We start from the raw sequence: 23,304 nt of genomic DNA, 5'->3' as shown, positions 1-23,304 counted from the left end.
CTCCAAAAGGCGTCGGTGGCGCGTCTTTTAGAGTCACCATGCTCTTCCCCTGGCTGTAAAAGGTATTGGTACAAACCCTCGTTTTTCTTCGGGGTATTGCTGACTTTTCGCGAGCGGTACATCATCGAGCTTGATTGCCTTGTTGGGTTTTAATCATGGCAGTCTTGCTGTTGTTGAGATTTTTGAATATAGTGTATAGGTGTTTCACCCATATGCTACTAGGCTCCCCATAGACCAGACCTTGTGCATCCATGAGGCTTAAAGAGCCTTTCTGCGACTACTTTGTTGTAGGACTCTACAAAGGCCGTATATGTATGATGATACTTGGTAGTGACCCTTTTAATCTCAACACTTTTGTCCTCCAGCAGCCTGGTTACATTTGACTTAAATTCAGAACCATTGTCACACTGAAAAATTTTGGGGTATCGAAGAATCCCTGCTTTATAAATGTCCTTGATCATCTCCACAACCTCGCAGGCTTTTTTGGTACGTAGGGGTCTAGCCACCTTGTACCTTGAAGCAACATCAATGCCTGTCAGGATGTACTTATACGTATTGCCATACAACCGATCATGGGGTATGTACAGTAGATCAAACTGATGCATTTCGTTAGGCCTCGTAACGGTAAAATGTGGGTAGTCTATACGTTAGGGTTGAGGAATAAGAGCTGCCTGGATAGCCAGTGGGTAACCTTCTTTTTTGATAGGCTAGCTTCTGCAGCGAGTAATTTGATAGCTTTTCGTCCGACCCACAGATGCTCTGGGGTATAGTAAATTTGGCTTAATATCTCCGCCTCCTCTTCAGTAACGATATGTGATGCTTTTGACATATTTGTTTATATATATATTTATTATGTAAAAAACGTTCTTACAGATACTCATATGCTACGAAGCCTAGCAGGGATAGGGAGCCAACAATGAAGCTCAATTCCCCATCCTGTTGCTATTTTGAAGGCGTGTAAAAATCTTTCAATTCAGGGGCCTTTTAGTTTGCGGCTATATAATACCTGTACATGTCGTCATCCAATTGCCTCAAGCTCTTCCCTGCCTTTATTTGCAATTCCCGTTGCTTACCGAACCAATCTTTGCCTGTCGGTCTTGTAACCATTTAGTCTGGGCTGCTTGTAGTTGTTCCATCGCCTGGTCGTGCCTTTTCCTTTCCGCTTCTCCGTGTCCCGAAAGTTTAGAAAATAGATAGATAGTTGGTTCCTGAAAATGCTAATGCGTTGATTGAAGCTCCCCCCCTGCCATTATCGCGAGAGTTGCCATGCTTTATTTTGAGACGAATCGATTGCCTTTTGGAATGTTCTCACTCGCCCACATGGGTTGAGTGTTGGTGTAGTGCAGCCTACCAGCAACCTCAGCAACCGAAGTATCATCGCCATTTTCTCTATACCTGAGCGGGATTTTGTGATAAATGTGCCACTCCCCATAATTGTCCCAGGTCATACCCTCAACAAACTGAGCCTCAATATAGACCCGCAGCGTAGTCATATCGCACCCGATATACTCCAGGGAAATGAGCTCTTTGTTTCCTCGTAGAGCTTTGTGGGTTCGACATCGTACAACATGGGCAAGATGCCCAGAAGGGTGGCAAATTGGACACTTGGATCTAATCTTTTCATGTTTACAAACCTGGCTGCCTTTGCAGTCCTTACAATAGGCCCTCACCTTTTTATGCTTGCAAATCTGACTCCCCTTTCACTTTTTGCATTGGAATCTCAACCTTTGATGCTTGCAAATCTGACTCCCTTTACAGTCCTTGCACCGATCCTTATATTTTTGATGCGGGCATTTGGTAAGATCCTTTGACGCCTTGGATACATTCAAGCATTTGATGCACATTTTTGTTAGTTGACCATTTCCCTTGATCTTGAAATTTTCTAAAGATAAAAAGTATCATTGATTGCATCTCTTGCTTTCCACATTAACTCGTTTTTGCCCTTAGGGACAAACACGAGTTGTGGTCTACTCCACAGAATGAAACCGTATTTATTCCGTTCGCTCTTCTTGCATTCCTTACACCGATCCCTCCGTTTCTCATGAGGGCAAATTTGACTGCCCTTGCATTCTTTGCAATAGGCCCTCTGCCTTTGATGGGGGCAGATTTGACTTCCCCCACATTCTTTGCAGCGATACTTCAATTTCCCATGGGTGAATATGTGACTTCCCTTGCATTCTTTGCAGCGAGCTCTCCTCCTTTCATGCTGACAGATTTGACTACCTTTACTTTCTTTACGATGGATCTCACCCTTTGATGGGGGCATATTTGACTTGCCCCGCAATCCTTGCAATATGCCCTCTCTCTTTGATGGGGGCATATCTTACTTCCCCCACAGTCCTTGCAGTGACCCCTCTGTCTCCCATGCTCTCAAATCTGACTGCCCTTTCATTCTATGCAATAGGACCTCACTTTTTGATGGGGGAATATTTGACTTCCCCCGCAATTCTTGCAATATGCCCTCTCTCTTTGATGGGGGCATTTGTTTTTGGCACGCCGCTGGTTCTTTTTATCCAGGCATTTGATACAACTTTTTGTTGTTTGGCCATTTTTCAACACCCTAAATGCATCCAAGGCCAACACTTTTTTATAATTTGGGCAGCTCTTGTTTTCTTCCATATTAACTCGTATTTGTTCTCAGGGAAACAAATACGAGTTGCGGTCACTAATACTCCACGGAGTGGAATCGCCCGCCAAGGATGTTCAGCTGGGCGTCCATCAGCTAGTACACATAACAGCGTATGTCCATGGTTCCGTCGGCTTTTTTGATCATATGCAACGTGATGCCGTCACTAAGGCGTTGCATGGGTCTCCCGCTACCGTGCAGGCCCGGATCTGGGCTTGCTCTGAAATCGATGAACAGGGCAAAACGCTCATTGAAAAATTGGCCGATGCTCACGTTGCTATCATGGCTGTCGAAAAGGCCGACGACCTTTTCCAGATAATCCTTGGGAAGCATGGCATGAGGGTACAACTCATTAGGCCCGCCCTCGAAAGTGACGCTGATCTTCTCAATCTTGGGGTTATAGAATACCTCATTGATGCCTGAATAAGCCTTCACCTTTCCAGGGTCTATGAATAATAACAAGACGCCCTTCAGGGACTTGGCAGGAGTGTCTATTTGATGGTTGTAACTGGTATCGGCCTTTTTCATAGTCACCACCTTGCTTCTTAGGATCCGCTCATAGGGTAACGCGAGACGAATATAACTTCACGGCACTTGCCAGGCCCTCATGTTTCACTTTTTTAAACTCTAATTTGATATTGGTGATTTTATATGCTGCATCGGCCGTATTGGATGCCGTGGATCCCACCGCAGCCGTGCCCCCATCCTTGATGACATCAGCATGCGGCGCGAAATTTAGAACGAACTGCAATCTGTCATATAGCAAGTCCCTTGTCAACTCAAAGATCTTATCCAATGGGATGCAGAAGGTGTTGCTATACGCCGCAGCGATGGCTTTTCCCTCGTCGGTCCCAACATACACGGTAGCCTTGACTTGTAAGGCCCTGATGGTACCATCGTTGGGGTTGATTCCCTTTAGGATGAGGCTGTTTTCGTGATCAAACTTAGGTAGCCAGAGATCCCGGTACACTGCCAGGATGTTGATATTCTGTACCTCATTGCTATTAAGTGTAATGCATAAGTTTCGCACCAGGCCTTTGCCGATAAACGACACGATCGTACGTTTTGTATTTGTCCCATCAGCATCAGGTCAAATAGGAGCCTCAGGCTTCCTGGGAAAATTACATCATCCGGGGACATATTAGGTATATCTACGTATAAGTCCTCATTCTGGTTAATAGTGCTTGGCGTATGGCTTATCTGAACCCGTTGCTTTGGTCCGTTGGTACTAAACAACAACAGCAGAGGAACACGTTTTCAGGGCAGAGGCAGATAATACTAAAATCAAAGGTAGACGGCTTTTACGATCATCTTCAGGGTGGATAAAGGTAATCAACTTATTGTTAAAGAGATAGTGAAAGGGAAAGAAACTTCAAGTAAATAGTGATTACGAATCAAGATGGTACCTTGGCCAGATACAAACGTTGCTAGGTAGTAATCGTCTGCAAGCTCTGGGTTTTGTCTATTATGTTAACACAACAGAGGTGGTAAATTCAGGGCCCAGAACCTCTTGAAAAAGTATAGCAAAATAGAGAAGGAGGCTGAGAAAAAAATATTGAGATGGAATCGTTAAAGAAGATCGATGAATTTGTAGATGCCACGGAGAGCCTTATACAAGACACTTCGTTTGCTGGGCCTGATGAAGGTGGCATCACCGAACGTGAAGGAAGGGGGCTTGACCTCGAACTTCAGACATTAAGAGGTAACATGAAAAGCTTGAAAAACAAGGTGATTCTATACGACAGGGAGATTAAGAAGGCAGAGGGAAAGGTGAAAGATCTTGAGAAGCAGACGGCTGGGGCGAACAAAAAACAAGTGGCTAATCTTGAAAAGGAAATAGAAAAGGTGAAGAAAGAGATTAAAGATCTGACTGATAAAAAAAGGCCATAAGGGAAGCACACGGCATACTATCCACTGACATATACCCCCAGCAAAGACACATCAAGGACACGCTGTTGAAAATCGCTGACGATAACACATCTCTGCTTTAGAAGCTTAAGATTTTGTTTAATGAGCAGGGTATAACTATAGCGAGTATCGTCTCTGCTATTGGTCTACGGATAAGCACCATTGTACTCTCCGTTACGGGAGGAAGTGCCGCGGCAGGTGCTGCAGGAGGAAGTGCCGCCGCGGGTGCCGGAAAAGGTTTCGTAGAGAAGCAGCTTGAAAGGCTTGGAAAGTTCCTCAAATATCTGGCAGGCAAAGTAGGCGCTGCATTGCTGGTATTATGGGTACGGTTGTCTCCTTCCTTCTGAAGGTAGCGGCAACAGTCGTGGAATACGTGGCAAAACATGTGTACATGGACATCGCGGCCGCTGCCGTGTTTATGTACTATGTTGGGTGGGTCTAATATAAGTTATTTATTAAGCCAGATGAAGGCAATAATTATCCCCACCCTTGTCGTGATTAATGCGGCCTTGTTATCCTCATATTGATTTTGCGGGGGTTCCCTGTGCCTAGGAGGATGTATAGGAGGCGTAGCATGCTTGAGGGTTGGTTTGATGTCTGCCGCATGCCTAATGGTATGCTCGGTATGCCTAAGGGGGTAGCATGTATAGCTGTTTTGATAGTATGCCTGGGAGGTATAATGTGCTTGGGAGGTGTGGTATGTATATGTATTTTGATGATATGCTTTAGGGGTGCGGCTCCTGCATGCCTCACAATATGCTTATTATTCACATCAACCTGGACCCCAACATTTACATTGGCAGGTGCTATGAGGGTGTTGTTGTTATACCCCGTAATTTTACCAATACACAGGTTCATATCAGAAGGTAGCATGTACACGCTTGGCATGACGGCAAAATTCACTGGGGTTCGGGCATATTGCAGCACCTTCTGAAATTCAGTGATATCATGCCCCACATTCTCCTGACGTTGTACCATGGCTTCAAATTTTTGCAATAGAATTTGTCTTGCCGTGTAGTTATCCGCACCAGAACCGAGTAGAGATGCCTTGGCCCCTGCCTGCGATCCAAGCAACAAGACCACGTAAACCCTTATTGAGCGGTATCAGCAAACTATACCCTAGTTTGCCGAGCGTACCTGCACAAAGTGCCAATATACCCGAGGAAAACCAGGTATACAGGCTCAAAAAGATAAAAAAAATCGAACAATACATGAGAAGTGAAATTAAAGAGCGTGATAAGCTCGCAAAAACGTTTAAGATGCATGGGACCTGGCTGAGGTATTGTGATCATGGTCTGTTAGGCATAAGTGTGATAACTTCAGGGCTTGGTATAGGAGCTATGGCCTCTGGCCTTGGAGTACCACTGGCTATTGCAATGGGGCGCATTAGCATAGCAATGGGGATAGGCAAAGCCGGTCTGCGGAACGCCGGGAAGAGGTTGGGTGTGAAATCCAAGAAACATGAGGCAATTAGGCTACTCGCGGAAACAAAATTGAACTCCATTGTTGATCTTATATCAAAGGCTGTAGAAAACGGGGTTATCAGCGACTACGAGTTTAGTCTCATTATGCAGGAGAAGCAAAAGTATATGATATTGAAGGTACAGATGCGACAGCGTGTTAAGAGGATTGTTGACTCCATCAATGAACGACAACATGCTCAGCTAGTTGCGAAAGGTTGGTAAGAGGGCAGAAGCAACGTTTTAAAAAAACTTCAGCCTGCACAGTATGCCAGCGGTATCTAGATTCCCGAGTATAGACCTTAATTTTATATATATTTATAGGTCATACAGGACCTATAAAATATATGGTTTTTTTCTAATCCTCACTCAGCAGTAATTCTTTTTTAAAGTCCTTATATCGACATTCCGTAAAATGTACTTGGGGATAGTGGTTTTTGCCCTGCACATACACTGATGAAATAGCCATGATTGCACTGGTTTGGCATGGCTCATCATAGGGTACTGGCATGCCGTGGAATTTAGTAGTGATTGCATCCTTGTAGTATTTAAGCTTGGCATTCACGTAACGGTCCTTTTTGACTGGCCCCGTCGTCAATTGCTCGGAGTTCAACCATTCGATTTTGTTCCATATTTGGCGATACTTCGCAACCCAATCAGGGTACTCCTCGAAATCAAGACTCATCGATGGTACGGCACTGGCATTATACCGAGTCACTCCATTCGGGGACCATATTTTAGGTGTTTTTATTCTCAGGGCTACCACGAGGTTTTGTGTATGATACCCCACTATGTATCGATTATCCTTACTTCCATTGGCAGGTATAGGATCTGACACCGTAAGGTGGTCCACGTTGATATCATTAATGTCTGTAAAGGTAGTTGCAAAGTTGTAGAAAATTTTAGGGTTGACAATTTATTCTTCAAATTGTAGCATCTTGTTTTATTGTAATTCAAACGACTTCAGAGAATTGCATGTCATCGTACATACACAACCACCTCCATTATCTATTATATATTCATGATAGCGCTGCCAACACAACAATTTACCATTTGCCATGAGCCTTCGTCCGCAGGTACATCTGTCATATTCATCCAGCATGCGTTCACAGTTGTTACATTGTTGTTCATCCGTTTATTGTTAGGTCATCAATACGATCCTCCAGGTCCTTAATCCTCTGTTCATTCTCCTTCTCCTTCTCTGATTCTTGTACCAAGGCTAACGCCATTAGTGGTAAGGAGAGACTGATGCCGGCTATGAAGGTCATGCCAACTGCATTTCCACAAATATCGAATTTTACTTGACAGTTGATGCACATTTTATTAGTAGTAGTATTTTGATTTCATCTTATAGCCCCGAGGGGTTGTAAGATGACTTATGAATTTCACCTACATATTGAACCTTTCAGGGACATGCTCTAACATATGGGCCTTTTACTCAAGGGCTTTGCTGCACATGCCCTGTGTCTTGAAACAGCCCGGCACATATTTGATTGCGTGAGGATACTTTTCAACGGCTTCGTTGCACATGTCTTGCGTGTTGAACCAATCCGGACATATTTGAGTGCACGGGATTCCTTTCAAAATATTTGTTACACATGTCCCGCGTCTTTAATTGATGCGGCATATATTTGAGCGTCGGCTCGTACTTTTCAGCGGCCTTGTAGCACATGTATTGAGTCCAGAACTTGTCCGGCATATACCCGAGCGCATAAGAATTCTTTTCAACAGCTTTGCTGCACATGTCTTGCGTCTTGAACTGATCCGGCATATATACTCGAGCATCAGGGAATCCTTTCAACAGCCCTACCGCACATGCCCGCGTTTTGAACCGATCTGGGACATACTCGAACATATAGGCGTTCTCCTCAACGGCCCTACTACACATGTCTCGCGTCTTGAACCAACTCATTTATATATACAGATTTCAACAAAGTCCGAAGATTACACCTACGTATTGGATGCATCTTTACTGCGCATGCGTTGATGATCAGCGTATTTTTGCTGATGATCAACGGTATTTTGTGTACTGGAGTATGACAAAAAGTTGTGACGTCACAAGTGAAATTGTGTATGATATTTTTTATGAGAGTTTGACCGTGGTTTTTGGAAAAGTGTGGTTATATTCCCTCCCAATACTAGCTCGGGTTCATCCGTTATTTTCATACTGCATTGCGTGTGTCTCCCTATTTGCGGGACCATTTTTCGTGACACACAGACGTATACGAGTATTACAATATGGACCAGTTGATGACCCGTGAAACTTTTTAGAGGACGAGGAGCTTTTTCAAAAAAGAGGACTTTAATGAGGTGTGCCTCCCTGCCAACCTCGTCCCCAGGGCAAGTCAAACTTTTTAGACTGTTACCAGCGTTTCTTCGAGATATAAGAAATAAGATTAGCAGATCGCAAATCTTGAAATCCGTACATTGTACAAAAGCGACTTATGAGCAGTAAAAAAAACATTATTCGTTCCAGATCGCGAATCTTGAGAAGCCGTACATGGTATTAAAGGGACTAGCTTGCGAGGACTAGGAAAAACACAATATTAGTGCAACAAATATTAAAAAAGAAAAGCGTTGTAAATTTTACAAATCTTGAAAACCCTTTCTACGTTTTCAAAATTTTGTTTCATTTTACGGCCTTGCTGTTCTTCACGTCGTTTTTATCTTTTTATTATAATCTCATTAACGTCCCTCATTATACTTCGAAGTAATTTTGCAAAATCTCTGACGATTACAAAGCCCATAACGTTGTGTTCACATTGACTTGGCGGTGACTTTTGGCAAACACGTTTTTTTAACCCCTTTATCTTCACAACTTGAAAAAATTCCGACATTTCTGCCTTTTTAGAATAATGTCTAAAGTAGGGGTCTTGTGACGATGGTCTTTTAAAATTCCGAAAAGCCTTTAGTCCGAAATAATCCACGGACGCCTTAGTATATGTATCCAAATAATTTTGAATTCTGTCCGTTATGTACTGACTAGTTTTTAGCAAACTGCTGTTCTTGTTCATATTTGAATATGTCCATCTCTGCATGTCCAAAAACGCAAACGACACTGCCATGCCATAATAGAATATAGCCAGTGGCCTCCTGTGGTTTTCTGGTTTCGAGAAAAACTCTCCATCTGCTTGGGTGAATTGTGGATGAAATTTTACATCGTATGATTTATTGCCAAACCTTTCCTCACCAATTTGAGTCTTGAAAGCGGACATTTTAGGAAGCAATTTCCGTGCGCTCTGGATAATGCTGTTCAATGCCTTATCCTTTATCCAGGATCGCTTGTTAAAGATAACTTCTGTACGTAACAGCTAAAAACAATAAGTTGGAGATTTCATATAGCTCAGTGTATAAAATGAACTTTCATAGGAGAAATAAAAACATTATTATAAATTGCAGATCGTGTTTAAAAAAAGAAAACTGAAAAACATATTTGCAAGATGTCTGTGATCAGTTATTCTTTTACAAGTCAAATCGTTGCACAATTTTGTTTTATAAAATAAATGGTTCTTGCATAACAAATCGTTTTAAAGATTGCTTCTACAGACTTTTTATGATTATACGCAAGAAAAACAGAAAGGACGATGAAGACAGAACAGTAGTTAAATCTTTTTACCTGTGGCATGAATAAGAGAAGCGAACATATCATCACTTTTACTCCAATCATCTTGAACAACAATGTAGCTCTAGCACACGACTGATTAAAATAATGGTCTTAACATTGTTATATATAGCCTATCCTCCACAGGTCTGACTATTGCGCATTGTATTTGGGTTACAACAATAACGATTGTGCAGAAATTATATGCAACAGTAGTTATAAAGATCAAAATGTTTGACACTTGAATTTACATTTCATGCACTTGGTTAAACACGAGCTCAAAGTTACTCAAGCAGACACACATCTGTGATCATGAAACTTTCAACTTTATCTCACATCAGTCTTTGTTATTTAGCATGAAGCTAGCAGAAATTATATGGATCAGTAGTTATAAAAAATGCAATGTTTGACACCTATAAACTCCACTTGAGTTTTGAATTTCTGGCTTTGGTTAAACAACAACTTAAAGTAATTCAAGTATCCAAACACCTGCGACCAGGAAACTGTAAACTTTATCTCACATCAGCCCTGGTTATTCAGCTAGCAGAAATTATATGTTTACAACAACAATTCATCCACTTGGTTAAACAAGAGCTCAAAGTAATTCAAGCATCCAAACACATGTGACCAGGAAGCTGTAAACCTTATCTCACATCAGCCCTGGTTATTCAGCATAAAAATTATTCAGCAAATAAACACAGTAAATAACACACTCGCATAAAAACGAGTGAGTTTTAAAACAACACAATTGTAAATGTATCTCTAAATTGAAGATAAAAGACATAGAACAAGTGTTTTTACTCCACCTCTATTTCAAAGTCACATTAATAATATATATATATATATATATATATATATATATATATATATATATATATATATATATATATATATATATATATATATATATATATATATATATATATATATATATATATATATATATATATATATATATATATATATATATATATATATATATATATATATATATATATATATATATATATATATATATATATATATACTACTAATAGCATCATTTGGTCGCAAAGTCCAAAAATGAAGCATTTGGTAGACAATACATATTTCTAAAAATTTACGTCACTTATAAGTAAATAATTTTGCGCATCACCTCAAAAACTTTCATTTTGCATGGGGTACGTAAAGGTCTTACCGAGATTAAAAAATACATTGTCATGTCCACCAAATAACGTTGCCTTTCCTAAGAGGCTCATTTGGTAGACACCACCATATATATTATCACTTATAGCATCATTTGGTAGACATGTCTACCAAATGCCTCTATAGTAGTAAATGTATATATTTTGCATAAGTTGTGTCAAATTTAAAAAACAGACTTTTTATGCCAACCAGGCTTTTTATTGCACATGTCAGCACTTTTTGCATTTTGTAGGCTACCTCATTTAACTTAACAAGATTTAGGTGTTTTACTGTCAAAATTTCAAAACCCTTGCAAGGTTACTATTTAATTAATTAATTAATTAACTAACTTTTTTTTATTTATGTTTTTGTAAATTCATCTATTTTTGTAGAAAACTCCCTAAATTGAAACACAGGAAACTTATAACATATATGCGTAATTCAAGTTTGATACGTTTTTGTACATTTATTTTAGTCCAAACATGTTCTTTTATGATGTTTCTTGCTAATAATAACATTCTTCTATAGTAAGAAATTTTTGTTATTTTTAAAATTGTGTTTGTGTTTTACTTTAGAGAGCAAGTTTATTCTTGTAGCTAATGAAAAGAGGCGTGGAAAGGGGTCAGTTTAAAGATGAATATTAAGGAATTCCATGATAATTCACCGGCTCTTTTACTTATCCATCCAGAAAAATACATTTTTTTTGAGTTCTCAAAATTCTCGAGCAAACATAACTAACTGCTTGACCTTTCAGCCTTATCGTGTGAATATGAATCAAATTATCATAATAAACTCACATTTGAACACCTTTAAGCCATTTTTGGCATTTTTTGTTACTAAGAAAGAATTGTAATCTGAAGAAGCATTAATACCATTTTAAAAAAATTGAAACATGAGGAATTACAGCGTGTTTTTTTGTGTTTGCTTGTGGAGTTACTTTTTTTAACTTTTGGAGCAAAAAGAAATTTCAATTTTGCTGGTATAAGTAATAGAATACAAATGTCTCATTATTTTGTATTGTAGCAATAACAAGAGGAATGTGCAATTATTCTTTATTAGTGACTAAATTCAAAAACTTACTCGGCAAAAACTGACTAAATTAAAAAATTTAGTCGGCAAAAAGTGACTTTTTATTTTTGCCGACTAATGTTTTTCCAACTTTTTTGTTCCTGATAAGGTACCCTTGGTTGAACCTTTATCGTAATAATGTTCTTAGTGGAAAATATTTCACTCTTACAAAATAAAATGGAAATGTTAAAATGTTTTTCTTTGTGTTTGTAAGCCATCAGCCGAATTAAGCTTGTGGAATCAGCGCCAAAAGATTGTAAAACTTCATAGTAATCCCTAAGATTAGCAAAGATCACTGGTGCAAAAGTTCCACTAATTAGAGGTATCCCCGTTTTAGAAAGTATATTATTTTCAGGACATTTTTTTGTTAAATAAATTAAAGTTCCCAACTCTACCTCAAACCTCATTTTAAAGTGAATAAAACGGTAGGCCACGATGAGGGACATAAGCTACAAACTAAGGTATTTGGTATAGTAGCTGTGAAATAACTTCATGCTTGTGTTGAGATGAATTGAAATTTCATCTTTAGTTCCATTGATTAGATAGATTAAAAATTAGTTGGGTATATTATAAATAGATCTAAAAAATGTGTCCGCTAAATAAAAACAAACTTGAAGAAGTCCATTTGGTGAATGAAATGGACGGATAATAGTGTGCTCTTTTACAAAATTTTCTTTGAGACGTTGACCGGAGTTTCGCTGGCGTAACCAAGTCTATCCGTGAAAAAGCGCCCGGCTTTTGTAGTGTCCGTTAATTATAAAGAAGCTACAATCAGTAAAGAAAATGCGGTACTTTATTGTCAAAAATCTAAACGGTAAGTTTTTGCGGGGCCAATTTTTAAGGGACTTTATTTTCACGGATAAAATTCACCGGAATGAAAAAATTAACTTTTTGATAATTTCAATATTTGAGTTCGTCATTGTGAGCAATGACCTTAAAAAGGTTGTTCAAAGGTTGTTCATGTAAGACCCCTTTTACGTGACGTCACGCTCGGTTGAGTCCTCACTTCTTTCAAGCTCCTGAAACGCAATGCATATAGCAATTCTCTTTGCCGGCGGGCTGCAACTCTTTGGGGTCGCACTTTTCAAAGCTTTGGCAACTGCACGCGATTCTTTTGTTCGGCGGTATAATAAATAGTTTCGATTTGATACTTTTAAAATATAAATGGCAGTGTCCGCAAACACGGCTTGTGATTTTGTCCTTGTTACTTCATCTAATGCATCAATTTTGCGTTTCCGTTCATTTTAGTACTTTTTTGGCGTTGTCGGTTTAACTTTAGTTCTCCCAGCTTCTTCTTGAAGCTGTCAAGGTTTTCTTTATGTGTTTTTGTTCCACTTTAAGCATTTTTGGTCAACTGATTGAGTTCTCTCTTCTGATACAATACAACCAACATCTCATTTTCTATGTTAATTTGATTGTTCAGCTTTTTTTGTTTTGTTCGGACGGAGTTTTTTCTGCCAACCTATAATTCTCTCCCTCATCAATTGTGAAAGTTTCCTTAACTTTAGAAGCGGGAGAAGAGGTGGGAGCCGGAACCGGAGTTTTTGATAAATCCGCTGCACCTAAAAAAGCAAAGAAAAGAGGTCCAAATAATATTATTATTCTTATGAAAGATTGTTAATTTAATTCATTGTGAATACAAATGAAATTCGCTTACTTTTCTTTGAAGAGTGTTTCCAAGGCGATAGAATAGTGCCTTTTATAGGCTAAGCAGCATTTCTTTCATGCCTCCATGTTTTAATTAGAGCAATGACTTGAGATATCAGCTCAGGGAAAGATTCCTTTCTCATGTTTTGCCACACACTTTACAATAACAACGTGTTTGTTTTGACAAGCAAATCTGCCTTTATACGCTGTGGAAAATGAAGGCAAATGAAGTCGCCATTTTTACTCCCGAATAAACAGTATGTTCAAAGCCAAAACTATACTGAAATGCATGTTTACAAACGTTCGAATTCTAAACTAAAACACTAATTATTACTATTCCCTATCGACCCCTTATTTACCGTCACGCTACGTCATGAAAAAACGGGAAGATCTATCTACCCGCTAGCATGAAGTAATTATTAAATGGCCCAAAACAGTATCTTAATGTCCACGATATTGCAATTTTTCTTAAGTTCGTTTTTCTTTTCCTTTTTGGCGCTTCCATTTCGCAGCTGCACATGATACAACAAATAATAAATTTTTTATAAATAGTTGATTTGCGAATTTTACAAGTTTCTCCACATGAGAACCTTGTAAAATTTGTTTGTTTTCCTGTTCATTTGTTTCATTTTACGGTTAAAAATAATCTAAGATCAGTTAATTGCACTACTGTAGGCTGTCAAATTCTAACCTTGACCCCAGAGCCTGTTGTCTTCTTTTATATCTGGAAAGCTAGATAAACCATCCCAATAATAATCTTCAGTGAGAAGTTACGCACGATGATAACGATAATTTTGTAAGCTCAGATTAACCAATAAAACATTACATTGTCTTTGTCAGGAAACTTAGACCACGTTTATACGCATACAGGACAAAATCTCTTCCCGGGATGGAACTCGTCCCGGCGTGAAACGAAAAGTGTTTACACGTGAGCCTCAACGAGGGATGAAATCAGCATATTTTCATCTCGGGATGAGTAATCACATCCCGGGATGAAACATTAATTTTGCTAACTTTGCGTATGATAATTTGAAGTGATATTTTTTAATTTGTGAGTAGAAAGGTCAAACGAGAAACCTAGAACGATGGCGCCTGAGAGAAGTAGTGTAATATCACAAATATATCAACAATTTTAACTATAACATCCCTTCTGTTACAGTTGCATATAGTATTATTAATACAACTAGCAGAGTAATATAGAAACAATGTAATTCTTCTGAGGGAAGCTGTTTGGTAGAAACAAAGCATTGACTAGATGTCGAAGAGCAAGATTGAGGTTGGTGGCTCGCCGTTGGCCGTGTAATCCTCACTATTTTCAATCGGCAAAGTTTCCTCCACTTCATTTTCCTTTGCGTCGCTATCAATCAGTACACTCTTTTTTTTTTTTTAACATTTCCTATAAAAAATCAATAATTACCAATTTAAACAGACACCATCATTTTAGCATACAGCAGGCATAACATTAAAATGGCGTGCATTTTTAAAACACTTTCTCGTACAAACACATGAGAACCATAATTAATGCTGGAATAATATTTGAACTCGTATAAATTTAGGATGGAATTTCGTTATTTCATATATAAATTAACGAAGAAAGTTACAACCAACCTCTTCATAATTTTTTCCAAATGCTTTCTTTACTTCTTTGCGTCGATTGTCACAAAAAGAATGATCGGATTCATTTTATAGTTCTTATATTTAAAATGATGTTCAAAAAGTGTGAAAAGTGTACATTCAGCATTCTCATCCCGGAATGAAAAGAATTATTGTGTTTACACTTATTTTTTTACACTTATTCTTAATCTCATCACGAGACACGATTTTACCCTGTCTTTAGGATAGGGATGAAATTTAACGTGATGATTTCATCCCGGGATAAAATTTTATTCCGCTTTAAACATGTGAACATTGTGAAAAGAATTATTGTGTTTACACTTGTTTTTTTTCTTAATCTCATCCCGAGACACGATTTTACCCTGTCTTTAGGATAGGGATGAAATTTAACGTGATGATCTCATCCCGGGATAAAATTTTATTCCGCTTTAAACATGTAAACATTGTGAGGACTTTCAGTAGACACAGAGATGAACTCATCCGCGTACGAAACTCATCCTGGGATGAAATTTAACGTGTGAGCGGCCTCTCAGGAAAGCCATAATTGAACACTTAAAATGTGATGTAGGTCCAGGGATGAAGCAACATTGCGGCTTAAAGTAGTGATTGCCTTCTCGTGTCCAGTGCTATTCTTTCAAAGACCACGAGGCCTAGAGGAGAGAATAACGCAAAATAGTTGATACGATGACAAGAATTTACGATGATGAGAAACTACACGGAATACACACTTTTTTATAAAGACACGAGCCTCAGATGTCAAATTAACCAAAATAAAAAAAGCCTCAATCTTTAAATATTGCTTCTAAAACTGAAACAACCCGAGTCTAAATATTGCCATGAAATGAGGACATTCCAGGATACGAATTTCTTTACAATGATTTTTAAAACGAAATTCCTCTTGAAATGTAATCCAGGAATAAGAATATATAGAATTATTGCACAAAAATAGTACTCATTTTGTATCTCTTACGTACCGCGTTGTTGTTATTATTAAACATCTACTGTTGATATTGGTGGATCTAAAAAAATAGTTATAATTTCTTCTCCGATTTTTTAATTCGAGAAAGTAAAAAAGATGAAAGTGTTTTTCTTTCGCACCTATTAGGCATATCTTCCGTCTGCGTAGTCGTAACTTGCATTACATTAGCAATTCCGCCATTTTAAAGGCAACGTTTTCAAAAAAGCGTGGACATGTGATGAGAAAATTTATATTTTAATAAAATGTTTTGACTTCTTTCGGAGATACGAGGTCAAACACAAACTAACACATGATGAATTTATTATTCACACTAGATGGAAGGTCCTCTATACGCTCAGGGGACACATTTGCAGTTGCCTTATTTTGATTTCCATTTCCGCGAAAGTTTCTTACATAACACATTCAATATTCTAATGACTTGAAATGCGTGTATTTAATGCAAAAATGTATTTTATTAATACACAACGTTTGTCTGTTTTCTTTCTTCCAAGTTATGACTGAAAATACTGAACTAGACCAAAATTCGGACTTACAAAAGAGAAGGTTTTCTCAAAATTGCTGAAATTCGAAAGAAAGTACAAAGGTAAAAAAAATGTTTATCTGTCTGTGACAACCAAAGTGAAAATGTTCTTTTTCCTTTGAAGTTTCCAAAAAATACATGTCTCAAATTTTAATCGACAAAGAAAACGTTGCCACGTGAATAACAGTAAGTCAAAGATAAATTTTAGGACTCCACTAGTTTTCCAGAAAATGTTCACAAATTTGTTTCACTAAACAATGCGCGTTACTTGCAACAACAGCAATCCCCGTCAAGAAGAAGCAAATTGGCCGTTACAGGCGAGCAAACCACGAAACAGACTAGCTCTATTTATAAGGAAAATGCAAATTTAAACTCATTGTAAACTTTTATTTATTCATAAGTAAAGCTATATAATAATAGTTGCATTCTGTTTGTGTCACATAAAAGGGTCATAAAACAGCAATCTCATGATAGGTGAAAATCTGAGCACAGGCTCAGACCGGCGCACCCGTGGGTTCTTCCACAGGCTAACGAATAGTTCTATTTATATTAAACATAACCTTCCGATTCAACAGATAATTTTCCAAAGTAAAACTTGGCACTAACTGGATAGCTACTTAATCAAATAATTCGAAACTTTAAAGTTGGACGATTAACTCTTTGCTTATTGTAAGTATATTTCATATGCATAGATATGTTACATTGATAATGCGTTGCATTAATATTTTAAGTGTCATTGATAATTAAATATAGCTTGGTTTCCAATAAAAGTTATAACTTGTGGTGAACTGCACGCGTTTTCAATTTAGTCGTAACAATGACAGTTGTAAGTATTAGATTATACCGCAACATGCAATTTTTGTCTGATTGTCCACCAAATGCTGCATTTTTTAGCCTATAATATTTGATATTGTGCAATAAAAGCGCATTATTTCACTTATTGACCACCAAATGCTCAATTTTTGTATATATAGATGTTTTAAATATCAAAAAATCCCGTCAAAATACACTATTTCACTTAGTGTCCACCAAATGCTGCATTTTTGTTGATATAAATTTTAAGTTATTAGATAGTACAGCAAAATGTAATTTTCCTCTGATTGTCTACCAAATGCTCCATTTTTCAGCCTATAATATTTGATATTGTGCAATAAAAGCGCATTATTTCACTTATTGCCCACCAAATGCTCAATTTTTGTATATATAGATGTTTTAAATATCAAAAAATCCCGTCAAAATACACTATTTCACTTTGTTTACATAAATTTTGAAGTATTAGATTATACCGCAACATGCAATTTTCGTCTGATTATCCACCAAATAATGCATTTTTGTGCCTATAGTTTTCAAAATTGTGTTATAACGCCGCAATTGTCCACCAAATGCTGCATTTTTGTTCATATTAATTTTAAGTTATTAGATAGTATGGCAAAATGTAATTTTTCTCAGATTGTCTACCAAATGCTTTAATTTTGTGCCTATAATTTTTGATTCTGTAACAAAACCACATTTTTTCACTTAGTGTCCACCAAATGCTGCATTTTTGTTTAAATAAATTTTGGAGTATTAGATTATACCGCAACATGCAATTTTTGTCTGATTGTCCACCAAATGCTGCATTTTTGTGCCTATAATTTTTAAAATTGTCTTATAACGCCACAATCTATTATCCATTGTCCACCAAATGCTGCATTTTTGTTTATATATAATTTTGAAGTATTAGATTATACCGCAACATGCAATTTTTTTCTGATTGTCCACCAAATGCTGCATTTTTGTGCCTATAATTTTTGATTCTATGTAATGAAACCACATTTTTTCACTTAGTGTCCACCAAATGCTGCATTTTTGTTTATATAAATTTTGAAATGTTAGATTATACCGCAACATGCAACTTTTTTCTGATTGTCCACCAAATGCTGCATTTTTATGCCTATAATTTTTAAAATTGTCTTATAACGCCACAATCTATTATCCATTGTCCACCAAATGCTGCATTTTTGTTTATATATAATTTTGAAGTATTAGATTATACCGCAACATGCAATTTTTTTCTGATTGTCCACCAAATGCTGCATTTTTATGCCTATAATTTTTGAAATTGTCTTATAACGCCACAATCTATTATCCATTGTCCACCAAATGCTGCATTTTTGTTTATATATAAATTTTGAAGTATTAGATTATACCGCAACATGCAACTTTTTTCTGATTGTCCACCAAATGCTGCATTTTTTAGCCTATAATATTTGATATTGAGCAATAAAAGCGCATTATTTCACTTATTGACCACCAAATGCTCAATTTTTGTATATATAGATGTTTTAAATATCAAAAAATCCCGTCAAAATACACTATTTCACTTAGTGTCCACCAAATGCTGCATTTTTGTTGATATAAATTTTAAGTTATTAGATAGTACAGCAAAATGTAATTTTCCTCTGATTGTCTACCAAATGCTCCATTTTTCAGCCTATAATATTTGATATTGTGCAATAAAAGCGCATTATTTCACTTATTGCCCACCAAATGCTCAATTTTTGTATATGTAGATGTTTCAAATATCAAAAAATCCCGTCAAAATACACTATTTCACTTTGTTTACATAAATTTTGAAGTATTAGATTATACCGCAACATGCAATTTTCGTCTGATTATCCACCAAATAATGCATTTTTGTGCCTATAGTTTTCAAAATTGTGTTATAACGCCGCAATTGTCCACCAAATGCTGCATTTTTGTTTAAATAAATTTTGGAGTATTAGATTATACCGCAACATGCAATTTTTGTCTGATTGTCCACCAAATGCTGCATTTTTGTGCCTATAATTTTTAAAATTGTCTTATAACGCCACAATCTATTATCCATTGTCCACCAAATGCTGCATTTTTGTTTATATATAATTTTGAAGTATTAGATTATACCGCAACATGCAATTTTTTTCTGATTGTCCACCAAATGCTGCATTTTTGTGCCTATAATTTTTGATTCTATGTAATGAAACCACATTTTTTCACTTAGTGTCCACCAAATGCTGCATTTTTGTTTATATAAATTTTGAAATGTTAGATTATACCGCAACATGCAACTTTTTTCTGATTGTCCACCAAATGCTGCATTTTTATGCCTATAATTTTTAAAATTGTCTTATAACGCCACAATCTATTATCCATTGTCCACCAAATGCTGCATTTTTGTTTATATATAATTTTGAAGTATTAGATTATACCGCAACATGCAATTTTTTTCTGATTGTCCACCAAATGCTGCATTTTTATGCCTATAATTTTTGAAATTGTCTTATAACGCCACAATCTATTATCCATTGTCCACCAAATGCTGCATTTTTGTTTATATATAAATTTTGAAGTATTAGATTATACCGCAACATGCAACTTTTTTCTGATTGTCCACCAAATGCTGCATTTTTTAGCCTATAATATTTGATATTGAGCAATAAAAGCGCATTATTTCACTTATTGACCACCAAATGCTCAATTTTTGTATATATAGATGTTTTAAATATCAAAAAATCCCGTCAAAATACACTATTTCACTTAGTGTCCACCAAATGCTGCATTTTTGTTGATATAAATTTTAAGTTATTAGATAGTACAGCAAAATGTAATTTTCCTCTGATTGTCTACCAAATGCTCCATTTTTCAGCCTATAATATTTGATATTGTGCAATAAAAGCGCATTATTTCACTTATTGCCCACCAAATGCTCAATTTTTGTATATGTAGATGTTTCAAATATCAAAAAATCCCGTCAAAATACACTATTTCACTTTGTTTACATAAATTTTGAAGTATTAGATTATACCGCAACATGCAATTTTCGTCTGATTATCCACCAAATAATGCATTTTTGTGCCTATAGTTTTCAAAATTGTGTTATAACGCCGCAATTGTCCACCAAATGCTGCATTTTTGTTTACATAAATTTTGGAGTATTAGATTCTACCAAAACAATCAATTTTTGTCTGATTGTCCACCAAATGCTGCATTTTTGGGCCTTTATTTTTTAAAATTGTGTTATAACGTTGCAATTGTCCACCAAATACTGCATTTTTGTTCATAAAAATTTTAAAATATTATATAGTACCGCAAAGGGTAATTTTCCTCCAATTGTCTTCCAAATGCTCCATTTTTCAGCCTATCATATTTGATATTGTGCAATAAAAGCGCATTATTTCACTTATTGCCCACCAAATGCTCAATTTTTGTATATATAGATGTTTTAAATATCAAAAAATCCCGTCAAAATACACTATTTCACTTAGTGTCCACTAAATGCTGCATTTTTGTTTACATATATTTTGGAGTATTAGATTATACCGCAACATGCAATTTTTTTCTGATTGTCCACCAAATGCTGCATTTTTGTGCCTATAATTTTTAAAATTGTCTTATAATGCCACAATCTATTATCCATTGTCCACCAAATGCTGCATTTTTGTTTATATATGATTTTGAAGTATTAGATTATACCGCAACATGCAATTTTTTTCTGATTGTCCACCAAATGCTGCATTTTTATGCCTATAATTTTTAAAATTGTCTTATAACGCCACAATCTATCATCCATTGTCCACCAAATGCTGCATTTTTGTTGATATAAATTTTAAGTTAGATAGTACGGCAAAATGTAATTTTCCTCAGATTGTCTACCAAATGCTTCATTTTTGTCCCTATAGTTTTTGATTCTATGTAATAAAACCACATTTTTACTTAGTGTCCACCAAATGCTGCAGTTTTGTTCATATAAATTTTAAAATGTTAGATAATACGGCATAATATAATTTTCCTCTGATTGTCTACCAAGGCTCCATTTTGGAGCCTATACTTTCTGACACATCTGACAAATTAACCATACTTATAATTTTTGACTTTGTGTAAAAATTATGGTTTTATTACACAATGTCAGAAGATTTAACCAGGAAATGTGCAAAATAAAAACACGTAGAGCTAAAGGACTACAAACCACTCACCACAACTACCATAAGCAGCACAAACTGAAAATACTTCCTATTTTACGACACTAGGCATTAGTCCAATTAGTGAAAAGAGTGGTGTTCTCAGCAAGAAAACAACTTACTATAATAAATCACAACTGGGAAGAGATCCCAATGCTCACTCCAATGTGTTGCCTACGAACAGCAATAACATTATGGCTTCCTTCGAAATGTCTTCTGTGCATCTAAGGTACATGAACTCCTGCACAGAGTTAATGCATAAAAAGTTAAAGAAGACTATTTTTCTTGGTTCGCTGGGGCATTATCCTTCACTAACATCAACAAGTAAAACCAATTTGAAATAGAGTGTTCGTTGCCCATTACAATTTCTCATCATTATAGTTTGTTCAATTATCGTAAGAAAAGATAACATGTACATCTTCCAATCTCCGATACCAACACAACATCATCAACCTTGAAGGAGCGTTTATAGTTCCGAATATTTTTTCCTTGTCCTAAAATTTGTAAATAGCCGTTTCGCCGTGGAAAACAATAAATGCTGTATGCATGGCTTTTTGAAAATGTGGAAATTCGACAATAACACGCATTTATTAATCGTCTTTGTGCGCGTTTAAATTTATTTGTTGAGGCAATGGTGAGAAGTTCCAGATTGGCAGATATTTTTTACCTAGGCAACCGATACTTTATTGGGAACACAAATTTGGAGTTCAGCCTAGGTGAAAATATCTGGCAATCTGGAACTTCTCACCATTGCTCGCTTAGTGTCTTGTTTTTTTTCCATTATGATGTTCTATTTTTCTGTCCATAATATTTAGTTTGAAAAGAGAGAAAACTGTCATTTAGTTAACATTTGTCAAGATCCAGTTTAAGACCGTGCTGAAATATTAATTGTATATTACAAAAATTAGAAAGCAATTCAACGCGACAGCAAGATCTCTGTCATTTGTTACTTGTAGCTTGAAGATTTAGTACGTGGTTTAGTCTAATCCAGTTTTGACCGACAGACGGACAATGACAATTATTATAGAAACTAAACCAGTGAATCGGCGGTATATGCCAGATTGAGCGCTTTAATTAAAATAACTCCAATGATATAAGCAATAGACTGTGGCTACGCCTTTAAACTAAAGCAGTGACAAAACAGTTTTATTAAGTTTAATTTTTAAAAATTAATAGACACTGACCTTATTTTTATATTTATTCTCTCTGTTATATCCCAGTTTTTTTAAAAGTATTTAACAGTAAAATGGATAAAATATTTGAGATCCTCACCAAAATTATAATAAAGTGTGAAATTTTCAAGACAATAATGCATATAAATAATCTGTTATAGCAGTTTGTTTGATAATTTTGAAGTTACGCTCGTAAGCGTTTAAAAGTTATGCTCGTAAGCGGTTTGACTGTGACAATAACGTCGCCAAAGTAGGAAATTTTGAATATCAAACAAGTTACTGCATTTTAATTTACCTATACTGAGTTGTAGATAAGAAAAATATTGGTAAATTAAAGTTTTAAAAACATGAAATTAGGAATTATTTATCGTATATATACAACCTTGTTTTTAATAAAAGCACAGGCTACGCAGCTAGTGTTGTTACTCCGTTTAGATTTATTTCGTGGAAAAGTTTGAATGTTTAAAGCCATGGCCTATTTAAATAAAAATATAGACTAGCTACGTTACAAAATTAACTGTAGAATCTGCATTCAACAAGTTTGGTTAATAAAAAGTGAATGTATT

The 23,304-nt window shown here is 36.3% G+C and overlaps 2 protein-coding genes across 2 annotated transcripts; both read right to left on the bottom strand.

Moving 5' to 3' along the window:
* Positions 1 to 218: 218 nt before the first annotated feature.
* Positions 219 to 605, bottom strand: LOC130623247 (KRAB-A domain-containing protein 2-like). The gene has a single exon (XM_057438720.1). The coding sequence runs from the start codon at positions 603 to 605 to the stop codon at positions 219 to 221; it is 387 nt and encodes a 128-aa protein (XP_057294703.1).
* A 186-nt stretch (positions 606 to 791) lies between these two features.
* On the bottom strand, positions 792 to 2,758 carry LOC130624052 (uncharacterized). Its single transcript, XM_057439619.1, has one exon. The coding sequence runs from the start codon at positions 2,318 to 2,320 to the stop codon at positions 1,883 to 1,885; it is 438 nt and encodes a 145-aa protein (XP_057295602.1). The 5' UTR covers positions 2,321 to 2,758; the 3' UTR covers positions 792 to 1,882.
* Positions 2,759 to 23,304: the final 20,546 nt, after the last annotated feature.

This window comes from Hydractinia symbiolongicarpus, chromosome 13, assembly GCF_029227915.1.
Source record: "Hydractinia symbiolongicarpus strain clone_291-10 chromosome 13, HSymV2.1, whole genome shotgun sequence".
NCBI classification, from domain to species: domain Eukaryota; kingdom Metazoa; phylum Cnidaria; class Hydrozoa; order Anthoathecata; family Hydractiniidae; genus Hydractinia; species Hydractinia symbiolongicarpus.
Note: the sequence above shows the minus strand (reverse complement) of the source record. Positions and strands in the feature narration are given on the sequence as shown.

What these genes read in the sequence shown, in the direction of transcription:
- LOC130624052 (XM_057439619.1), bottom strand. Translation starts at nt 2,320, where the DNA reads ATGCCCCCATCAAAGAGAGAGGGCATATTGCAAGGATTGCGGGGCAAG.
- LOC130623247 (XM_057438720.1), bottom strand. Translation starts at nt 605, where the DNA reads ATGCATCAGTTTGATCTACTGTACATACCCCATGATCGGTTGTATGGC.